This window comes from Meles meles, chromosome 11 (genome assembly GCF_922984935.1).
Source record: "Meles meles chromosome 11, mMelMel3.1 paternal haplotype, whole genome shotgun sequence".
NCBI lineage: Eukaryota > Metazoa > Chordata > Mammalia > Carnivora > Mustelidae > Meles > Meles meles.
This window is the reverse complement of record NC_060076.1, coordinates 94,213,349-94,224,743: the sequence shown is the minus strand read 5'-3', so window position 1 is coordinate 94,224,743 and position 11,395 is coordinate 94,213,349. Positions and strand designations below refer to the sequence as shown.

The 11,395-nt window shown below is 43.9% G+C and overlaps 1 protein-coding gene and 1 non-coding gene across 4 annotated transcripts in view; both read left to right on the top strand.

Annotated features, from left to right (window-relative positions):
• Window positions 1-2,116: 2,116 nt before the first annotated feature.
• IARS1 (isoleucyl-tRNA synthetase 1) overlaps window positions 2,117-11,395 on the top strand; it is a 68,146-nt gene continuing 58,867 nt past the window's right edge. For 2 of the 3 annotated variants that reach the window (XR_006820774.1, XM_046022629.1), the window contains exons 1-4: window positions 2,117-2,242; window positions 9,117-9,242; window positions 10,155-10,311; window positions 10,590-10,709. Coding sequence is in view for 2 of the 3 variants with exons in the window: in XM_046022629.1 (XP_045878585.1) it covers window positions 9,124-9,242; window positions 10,155-10,311; window positions 10,590-10,709 (396 nt within the window). In the remaining variant the exon portion in view is untranslated. The remainder of the gene's footprint in view (window positions 2,243-9,116; window positions 9,243-10,154; window positions 10,312-10,589; window positions 10,710-11,395) is intronic. The other variant, XM_046022630.1, reaches the window with a different exon arrangement.
• LOC123953705 lies at window positions 4,742-4,873 on the top strand. Its single transcript, XR_006820956.1, has one exon. It is a non-coding gene; the product is annotated as a small nucleolar RNA SNORA84 (small nucleolar RNA).

Genomic DNA, 11,395 nt, shown 5'->3' with positions numbered 1-11,395 from the left:
GCCTTTCTTCCCAGATGGCAACTAGGTTTCAGAAGCAAAAGGTGCCAGTCTCCCTCCACTATATTCTGCAGGTCACAACGTACAGCCCAGCCAGAACCAGAGAGGGAACACACTGTCACCTCTCAGTGGGAGAAGTATCAAGGAATTTGGCCGTATTTAAATCTGTCACACCCTCCATCTTCAAAGCAGACAAGTGATGTCAAATATCCTTGCCCTTCTGTATTCCTGCTCCCAGATACAACCATCTTCAACGATTTTATCTGTGTCCTCTGGTATTTCTCTCCATCTCTCTACCTAACATGCTTATGCTCTGATTTCTTGGTTTTTCTTTTTTTTTAAGATTTGATAGTGTGTTCCCACGTGCAAGCACAAGTGAGAGGGCAGAAGGGGAGAGAGAGAGAATCTGAAGCCGATTGTACACTGAGCGCAGAGCTGGATGCAGGGCTCTCACCAGCCAAGATCACGGCAGGAGCTGAAATCAAGAGTTGGGCGATTAATCGACTGTTCCACCGAGGCGCCCCTTCCTGGTTTTTGTTTTAGACATTGTTTTGACTCTTACTCTAACAAGTGAGGGGTCAACTCTGAACCAAGTTGTGGATTTTGACATTTAACTTTTTTCCCAGTTGCTCAACTTCTTTCTGGATTTAGGCTTATACTTTTCAACAGTAACATAATGTTTCGCAATCCAACTTTGAGATGATCAGACATGTCATCCCCACCTTTTTTCCTGGACATGTCTATCTTTGAGTCTTCTGTCCTGCTCTAATCTGGAGTGTCTGGACAGATGGTGAAAATGAACTGCACAAAGCCGAGTACTAGTTAGTAAGATGAAGAAATACCACTAGTAAATGTTCCTGCCTAGAGGATTTCCCATTTCAGCAATGCGGTGAGACCCCGACTTTGCCTGGAGTGTGACTGTTGAATGAATGCTTGCACAAAGTGCTTGTGCACACTTTTTCAAAGTGTTCTTATACGTGCTATGCTTTCTACATAGTCTCAGGTGATTGTTTTCTGTCCCTCTAACGGATGCGGTAAGCTGCTACAGAATTATTCTGCGCTTTGAAGGCCTAAACTTCCCTTCACAGTCTCTGGTGCCAAAGCCTGAGGTCCACTACCCTTTGTGTGACGCCAGCTTCCCTTCGGGTTTGTTTTTTGGTTGTGTGTGTGTGTGTGTGTGTGTGTGTGTGTGTGTGTGTTTTATTTGTCAGAGAGAGGATGAGCACACAGGCAGACAGTGGCAGAGGGAGAAGCAGGCTCCCTGCTCAGCAAGGAGCCCGATGTGGGACTCGATTCCAGGACGCTGGGATCATGACCTGAGCGGAAGGCAGCAGCCTAACCAACTGAGCCACCCAGGCGTCCCTCCCTTTGGTTTTTAACTAGCGGATCCAGAAGGTGCCGGGCAGACCCACAGCAGTGATAATAAATTGTAAGCGAGCAGATCGATAAAAAAACAGATACACTTTGTTTTCATCACAGGAAATGTTAAAACGGTAATAACTAAATCTGGGCAGCAGGCATTTCCTTCCCTTCGTTCTGTTAACGTGTGTGCATGTGGCCCTTTACCATAGCTTGTGCGGGAGGATGCAGAGGATTCTGGAGGGGCTGCGGGGCCCACCGACTGCCAGCGCCGCCGCCCTTCCCTGAGGACAAGCCCTGCGGGCGGCTCGGGGCCCCTGGCGCGTAGGTTCCTGCCAGTGCGACCAACTGTCGCAGCCCCAAGGCCTGGCTCCTTCCCCGACCCCGCGGTGACGGTGACGGTGTCCCGCCGCGCGTCCTCCCCGCGGTGACGGTGCCTCGCCGCAGGTCTCCGCGACCCTAAACCTTGCAATGGTCACTCAAGTCGGGGCCGCACCACCACGTAAAAAGCTCAGTCAGCGGGCACAACAGCAGCTACCCCCAGCGCCCCACAGTCCGCAACCCCGAGCAAACTTCGTGCCCGCCCCTGCCCGCAGAATGCCGCGCAGCTGGGGAGCGCAGCCGCCTTCCCAGCGTGCACCGCTGTTCACGTCAGGGTGGGCGGGCCCGAGCCCTCATGACCAATCGGGGTCCGGGTTGTTGATGGGTGCCGGATAGTGCACACTGATTGGCTGGAGTGGACCGGCCTTTTCCTCTCTGCCCAGCGCTGTCAGAGCGTTGCATCACCTCTGGATGCCCAGCGGCGGCGTGGACGCGGCTCTTTCCTGGCACGCCTGCACGGGGGCCTTTCAGGTACCCCCCAGACCTGCTCTCAAGGTCGCCCCAGGTAGTCCTCGCCCTGCCTGCGGGCCTCTGTTGTACCCTTGCCTTACCTATGAGCCTTTCCAGTACCCCCAAATTACCCCGCCCTGTCCGCAGGGTCCCTGGTCACCCCGCCTTGCCCGCGGGATCTCCTTTGGTAAACCTCCTCTCCTCTCCCCCTCGCCCTGCCCGCAGGGTCTCCCCACATTGCCCGCCCCCACCGGCAGTGGTGCCCCAGGTCACCGCGCCCCGCCGTCCTGCCCACGGGGTCGCCCGAGGTACCCCCGCTCTGCCTGCTGGCCTGATTGGGTGATGGCGAGAATTTGTTGTGGCATTCCAGAACGTGGGGAAATGATTTGACGATCGGGGCATTCCTTTGAAAAAATCTAGTCTTAGCCCGCGGGAAGGAGGGTTTATTGCCAAAGACCTGGGGTTGATGGTGAGTAAGCACAGCATCCAGGCCGAATATGCAGTGTGCCTGGTGCGTGCGCCCGCAGCCCGGAGCAGGAGGACAGTTTTCCTGTGGGGTTTGTAGCGGGGAGAAAGAAGTCTTCTCAGGAACTGCCCTGGGCTTGGGGCCTGGAAGCTGAGTAGGACTTGGAGGAGAGGTTGAGTCTGAATGACCCTAGTAAGTACGGCAGGATTTGGAAGTGTGTGTGTTGCTTCAGAAGAGGGGGCCTTGCGGCAGTCCCTGCAACTTCAGGTTGTGTAGGGAGCAAGTGGGAGACGGCAGCCTCCAGCCTTACGAGTTTTTGGTGTTGAATGAAATGGTGTTGGGAATGAGTCCAGAAGAGAAGAGGGGTTTTTTATACAAAGGTGAGGCTTGGTTTTGCATAAAGAACAGGAGGGATGAAACTAGAGGTAAAGCAATTGATTTAGGGGATTCCTAGTAGTATCATGAACTTTTTTTTCTTTAAAGATTTTATTTATTTATTTGACAGACAGAGATCACAAGTAGGCAGAGAGGCAGGCAGAGAGAGAGGGAAGCAGGCTTCCTGCTGAGCAGAGAGACAGGATTCGGATGGATGTGGGCTGGTCCCAGGACCCTGGGACCTGAGCTGAAGGCAGAAGCTTTAACCCACTGAGCCACCCAGGCACCCCTTATCATGAACTTTTAAAACAAAGTAAGTATCAGTAGGGGCACCTGGGTGGCTCAGTCGATTGAGCATCAGGCTTTTGATTTCAGTCCAGGTCATGATCTCAGGGTGGTGAGACTGTGCTGCAGGTCAGGCTCTGGGCTTCAGTGGAGTCTACTTAAGACTTTCTCCATCTCTCTCTTCTTCTGACCTTCACCCCACTCGCACTCTGTGTCTCTCTCAAATAAATAAATAAATCTTAAAAAAAAAAAAAAAAAAAGGTGGGGGAGGAATTCCAAAGCCAATCCTCTTAATCATTGTCTTGTGCCAGGAGGAACCATGGAGTGGGATAGGTTTGAAAAGGCAGGTGGGAGGAGTATTGCTGATGGAAACTAAGGATGCGGGCCAAGAGCTTCCTTCAGACCATCGGTGTCAGCACACACTGGAGGACAGACAGTAAGAATGCTTCTGCAGGCAGCGGATTTACAGTTGAATTGGAGAGTGTGTGAAGTAAAAACCACAAGGTTTAGGAGAGGAACAGACTCGGGAGGGGAATTTTCTTCGGAAAAAAGGGATTGATAAAAGCCTTAGGGAGGACAGTGCATTATTTAAGCTAGGTAGTGCTGGAGTATGTGGGGAGAGTTCCAGAAGCATGAAAGTAGTAGATCAGGAAAGTGGTTTTGTTTCTTAGTGTGATGTTCCTGGTGCTTGAATTTTGTAAGAGTCAAGGTCAGGAAGAAAAGTAATAATCTGGGGTAAGACCATGGTGGCCTTGAGTGCCCTGTTGAAAAGTCTGTACAGAATATTGTTGGGAGAGAGGAGTTACTGAATATTTTTTTTAATACAAAAATGATACTTTCAGAGCTGCTTCTTAGGAAGTGGTATGTCGGATATACAGTATATATTTTTCTCTTTATTTTAAAAGTTTTTGTGATAAAGTTAATACATACCCAGAAAAGTGGTATGAAGTAATAAAGATTTGTTCTTTTATGCTCCTCAGCCCCCGCCATGGTAGGCATAGTGAAGTTTGATGGATACCCTTCTAAATTCAAATACAGAATTACTTAAACCTAGATTTTATTTACATACGTATGTTTTAAGTCCTTTAAAAATGATAATACGCATAGTATAAATAGGGCTCAGTCTCAACAACCCTGAGATCATGACCCAAGCCAAAATCAAGAGTGAGATGCTTAACTGACTGTGCCACCAGCGCCCCATGGGTATTTATTTGTAAAATATTTTTGTATGCATTTCTAAGATCTATTGACGTAAACACAAGTAAAAGTCAAGGAGGTTATCTAGAAATTTCTGAACAGGTCTGGGAGAGTCTGGAATACGGACACTTGGAGGGCGAGGATTATGGTAAGAAGGAAGAAGAGGAGATTTTTTCCATTAGCATGACCTGGTGATTAATCTTTCTCCTCTTTCTGCTCCCCACACTCCACGCCCTGTGGTTACTGGATGCTGTTTGCAAGTACAGCTCTCCAGTGGATGTGAAGGGCCAGAGCAATCCTGTGATTTATGCGTGGGGGCTGTTTCTCCTCAGCAGCCGCCACAGCCCGGTCACTGATACATGGCTCTTCCCTGTGCTGTTACGTTGAGTCTTTGTGTTTGGCATAATAATGCACTGAGTCTTACTTCGGGGGAATAGAAACTCCCTAGAAAGTTTTATAAAACTTATGACCCTTTTTCACCAAAAGCATAAATCTCACTTTTTTTTTTAATATTTTATTTATCTGACAGAAATTACAACTAGGCAGAGAGGCAGGCAGAGAGAGAGGAGGAAGCAGGCTCCCTGCTGAGCAGAGAGCCCTATGCGGGGCTCGATCCCAGGACCCTGGGATCATGACCTGAGCCGAAGGCAGAGGCTTAACCCACTGAGCCACCCAGGCGCCCCTAAATCTCGCTTTCTTTAAAAAAAAAAAAAAAAAAAATTTTTTTTCAGATAGATATTCCTGAATAATGATTAGAACAGTTCAAGAGTAGTGACTTAAAAACTTTACTGTGCGTGCTGATCCCCTGGAACCTTGTTAAAACACATGTTCTGACTCCTCAGTCCAAGGTGGGCCTGGTGAGTCTACTCTGGTCAGCTCCCATAGGTGCTGGCAATTCTAGAACTGGCCTTAAGGAGCATTAGAAGTGACAGAAAGAAATGTATTGATATCCAAAGATCTGTTAATCTTCAGATGTAGCCTTTTCAGTTTCAGTAGGCCTCTAATAAGGTGGTCGCTGAACCAGCAGAACCCCTAATAAATCATTAAGGGCACAGGCATACCCTTACCCTCTGTGAAAGGCCAGGCATTGTAACAAGGTCCAAAGATCCAAAATGCCATTCAACTTCTGTTTAACACCATTTAATGACACCTAGACAGAAATGGATGCTTCGATTCATTAAGTGGCCCACCTGTTCTTTTCTTATTTTTTTCCATATATAAAACCCAAAGACAGCCTCCCATCTCAAAAATAAATGAAAGAAAGGGAGAGACACTGCTGGTGAAAAAACAACAACAACAAACCAAAACTTTAATAAAAAATTTTTAAATGTGTATAAATTTTTAAAAATTTTGGTTTTTTGGATGGCATGGGTCAATTACTGTGCTTAGGTTTTGGTACTTTCAGAATTGACTGAGGTATTTAGTTCTCTTTGCTCTCCCTTGGCCTGCCTCTCCCTCTGCCTGCCGGTCCCCCTGCTGTGCTCTCTCTGTCAAATAAATAAAATCTTTTTTTTTTTTTTAAGATTTTATTTATTTATTTGACAGAGAGAGACACCGCAAGAGAGGAAACACAAGCAGGGGGAGCGGAAGAGGGAGAAGCAGGCTTCACACTAAGCTGGGAGCCCTATGTGGGGCTTGATCTCAGAACCCTGGGATCACGACCTGAGCTGAAGGCAGACGCTTAACAACTGAGCCACCCAGGTGTCTCAATAAAATCTTTTTTTAAAAAGTTAAACAAAAATAAAAGATTTTATTTATTTATTTGAGAGAGAGCGAGCGCGTGCACAAACAGGGGATCTGCAGAGGGAGAAGGAGAAGTAGACTCCCTGCTGAGCAACGAGCCTGACATGGGGCTCAATCCCAGTACTCTTGGATCATGGCCCGAGCTAAAGGCAGATGCTTATCCGACCGAGCCACCCAGGTGCCCCAAGTTCTTGAGTTCTTAAGATTCTCTATCTTCTCTATTGTTTTCTCATTATTAGCAATCTTGTCCCCTTTTAATCTGATGTTGGTTTGGAAACCTGGTCACCAACCTTATTGAAATTATTAAGTAAGAATATATAGGCTTTGAGGAGGAATGGGTTGGACGATGCTCCCTAGATAGTTAAGTCCCGGACTGATCAGGTGTTTCTGCAGGGACTCTTAAAAACGTCACTTTAAGACTTCTCTTACTGGGGACTAAATCCAGGATGTATACAGTTTGTCCAACACAAAAATCACGAATAAGCAATAAAAGGGATAAAATAGAAAATTGGAATGAGCTAGAAATTATTTGAATGTCAGAGTCATCTCTTTTTAGCTTTTTTTTTTAAGGTTTTACCTGTTTTCCTCAAAGAAATGAGGTTATCTCAGCAAAAGTGCTACCTGTCCTGTGAGTGTAGGTAAAAACTCTTACCTGCTTTGAGATTTACTTTTTTAAGGTTAATGCATTTTTAGTATCTTTACATAAATTTCCAATATTTTCTTGTTTCTTCTTAGAAGTGTGTTGTCTACAATTACTAAATGTTATATTAGAGTTAAGAAATAAGTGAAGAATGTGATTTAGAAACAAGCTTTACAATAATCAAAAAGTACTGTTGTACTTGAGTTTCAGTTAAGCGTCTGCCTTCGGCTCAGGTTGTGATGTGGGGGTCCTGGGATCAAGTCCTGCATCAGACTCTTCGATCAGCAGGGTGCCTGCTTCTCTCTCTCTCTCTCTCTCGCTCGCTCTCGCTCTCTCTCAAATAAAATATTTTTTAAATAAAAAAGTACTGTGGGAGCGCCTGGGTGGCTCAGTGGGTAAAAGCCTCTGCCTTCGGCTCAGGTCATGATCTCAGGGTCCTGGGATAGAGTCCCGCATCAGGCTCTCTGCTCAACGGGGAGTCTGCTTCTCCCTCTCTCTCTGCCTGCCTCTCTGCCTACTTGTGATCTCTGTCTGTCAAATAAATATATATAAAAGTCTTAAAAAAAAAAAGTACTGTGTATTCCTACGTCACACAATATACAAAAGTAATTTAAAATAGATCAACAACCTAAACATAAGAGCTAAACCTTCACAATTTTGTTTTAGGTAGTGGTTTCTTAAATATGACACCAAAAGCTCAAGAACAAAACAAAAAGTAGATTAACTGACTTCACTAAGAGTGGTGCTTTAGCAATAAGGTGAAAAAGATAAAGACAACCCACAGGGGGCGCTTAGGTGGCTCAATTAGTGAAGAGCCTGCCTTCAGCTTGGGTCATGATCTCAAGGTTTGGGGATGAGCCCTTCATCAGCCGCCTCGTTCAGCAGGGAGTCTACTTCTCCCTCTGCCACTCTCCCTGCTTGCACTCTTTTTCTCTGTCTCTCTCTCAAATAAATAAGATCTTTAAAAAAAAAAAAAAGACAACCCACAGAATGGGAGAAAATTTTTGCAAATTCTGTAGTCCCAATAAGGGACTTCTGTCTGGAATATATGAAGAACTCTTACAACTCAACAGTTAAAAGACAACGCCGTTTAAACATTGTACAAAAGATGAATGGTAATTTCTCCAAAGAAGATATAAATATTGCCAATAAGCACATGAATATGTGATCAACATCACTAGAAAATGCAAATCAAAATCATAATAAGATACCACTTCATACCCACAGGATTTCCTATAATTCAGAAATGGACGATCAGAGAGTGGATGTAGAAAAACTGAAATACTCACTGCTGAGAAAATGTAAAATGAGGCAGCAGCTTTAGAAAACATTTTTGGGTAGTTTCTCAAAAGTTAAACACAGTTTCCATGTGATCCAGCAATTCTGCTCCTGGATGTAGACCCAAAAGAACTGAAAACATATGTCCACACAAAATCTTATCCATGGGCGTACCTGGGTGGCTCAGTGGGTTAAGCCTCTGCCTTCTGCTCAGGTCATGATCTCAGGGTCCTGGGATTGAGCCCCAAATCGGGTTCTTTGTTCGGCAGGGAGCCTGCTTCCCTCTCCCCCAACCGCTGCCTGCCTCTCTGCCTACTTGTGATCTCTCTCCCTGCATCAAAAAAAAAAAAAAAAAAGTTATACATGAATATTCCTAGGAGGATTGTTCCTAATAACCAAAAAGTGGAAACATTCCTAATGTTCATGAACTAATGAATGGATAAACTGTGGCATAGCTATACAACGAAATATTAAGCCATAAAAATTAATGAAGTATAAAGACATGTTATAACATTGAAGAACTCTGAAAACATAATTCTAAGAAGACAGACACATGATTCCATCTGTATGAAATGTCCTGAATAAGAAAACTCAGTATTGCAGAAAGCAGATTAATTGTTGCCAGGGGGCTGAGGAAGAAGGCAGTGGAGAATGACTGCTACTGTAGACAGGTTTTTGGAGCAGGCAGGGCAGAGCGGTGATGAAGATATTCTGGAATTAGAGCATGCTTATGGTTGCACAACCTCGTGAAGATACTAAAAACCACTGAACTGTACACAAGTGTGGACTTCATGGTATGTGAACTATAATTCAAAAAAGCTGTGATGTTTTTTAAAGTAGAGTGTAGTGTCATGGATAGTAATACATGCACTCATTTTAAAGTATGCCACTCCGTTATTCCTAGACTTCGCTGTTAAGAATAATACATTTGCTTTTCTCTTGCAGCAACAAAATGGTTCAGCAAGTTCCAGAAAACATCAGTTTTCCTGCTGAAGAAGAGAAAATCTTACAGTTCTGGTCTGAATTTAACTGTTTTCAGGAATGCTTAAAGCAATCAAAACATAAGCCGAAGTATGTGGATTTCCTTGGTAATGGTACAGTCTTTAAGAATAGTCATTTCTTAGACCGAGTTCAATGAAGGCAGAAGCTTCATTGATTTTTGTGCTTCCAGCGTCTCCTAGCTCTCTACATAGCGGGTACTTTGTGCAGTGGGTACATAGTGAATGGATGAGTTTTTAAATATTGAAGTAGATTCTGTTTCTTTAAAAAGTCTGAATAGAGTTTATGTATCATCTTCTTCCATTCTACTTTTCTCATTCTTATCACCCTCATTTAAACACTAGACTAGTCCTAGCTTCTTGTTGGAGTACTTCCTGCTTCTAGTCTCCATTCACTTAAAAACCAGTCCTTTGTTTACTGTTTTTATCATATGTCTCCTGTGTTCAAAAACATTATGAGGGCGCCTGGGTGGCTCAGTGGGTTAAGCCGCTGCCTTTGGCTCAGGTCATGATCTCAGGGTCCTGGGATCGAGTCCCGCATCAGGCTCTCTGCTCAACAGGGGGCCTGCTTCCCTCTCTCTCTCTCTCTGCCTGCCTCTCTGCCTACTTGTGATCTCTTTCTGTCAAGTAAATAAATAAAATCTTTAAAAAAAAAAAAAAAACAAACATTATGAGATGTTTGCTCCTGTTTTACTGATGAGGTAACTCAGGATTGGTATGAATAACTTCCCTTATGTCATGGAACTAATAAACCAAGTGTGGATAGTCTGATGAAGGTCATTCCAGCTCTACCGTAACAAGATTTTTTGAAGACAGGACCGCCAGTAAATATTTAACCATTTATGTCTGAATTTTCTGGTTTGCTGCTTTTCTACACTCTATCTGCTTTTTATCACTCTACTATGATAGGAGCTATCTAGAAAAATGTTATCCTAATTTTTTTCTATTTTAAAGTCCCTTAACACCTTTTTATTGCCTCTGTTAGATTTACGTTCTATGATGGGCCTCCTTTTGCAACTGGACTACCTCACTATGGACATATACTTGCAGGGACAATTAAAGATATAGTTACCAGATATGCTCACCAGAATGGGTTTCATGTTGAGAGAAGATTTGGATGGGATTGTCATGGCTTACCTGTGGTATGTTTGAGTCACCAGTCTTAAAAAGCTGATTTTTTTAATGAGCATTGGATTTTATCATGAATTTTCTCTATAATGTACTTTGTTCATATGAATTTTTCCTCTAATGTTAATATGAATTTTTCCTATTATGTACTTTGTTTCTACAATATTATTTATAGTTCATTTTCTCTAGATTTTTGAGATCCAATTTTTAAAAATCTGTTATTTGCTAGAGTTGCTGAATTGCATTTATTTCAGAGGGCAGGGATATTAACAGTCTTACTGCAAATTTTCAGGAATATGAAATTGATAAGACACTGGGAATCAGAGGACCAGAGGATGTAGCCAAAATGGGGATTGTGGAGTATAACAATCAGTGCCGAGCAATTGTGATGAGATATTCTACTGAGTGGAAGGTATGTTGGGTTATTTTCAGTGGAATGAACGAAAACTTTAATTTTTAAATGGAGTTGAAAAGGTTTATACCCCTTTTGTACTTTTTATGAGAAACATCCAACAGTATGGCTATCTGTGTGAGGTTTTGACATAGGAGGGTTGACCGCCCTCTTTAAAGAAGTATTTAGTTTCTACCTACAACACTATTAAGCTGTGAGCTTAAACTGCGCCCTCTCTTATCTATGCACTTGACTGTCTTCGGTGCTTAATCTCCTACCTACTCACTGTATATAAGAGGAATCAGGCTGTCCTAGCAAAAAGATTAACTTGAATGTTGCAGTAAAAAAAATTCTGGTGTTAAATTCAGATTTGGCCTCAGTGTTCTGTTAATTTGACTTCCATCCTACCTACTGCTTCTGTTTATAAGTTCTGTGAAGGGCTGACAGAGCCCCTGTCTCTCTCATTCTGATAGGGGGAGGAGCAGAGGTCCCCCCATCTTCCCTGGTTCTCCAGCTAGTGTGTCCGTGTACCTAAAAACATGTCTGACTTCTGTTTTTCCATCTCTCTCACCACTTTGACTTCTCAAACCTGCTGTTGGAAAATTGAGAGTTTCCTGGTCTGTGGATAGTATCAGTCTTCCAGGCCTCACACACTATCCTCACCATCAAATCAAATGACAAATCCTATCAAGTCTTTTTCTTCAGTG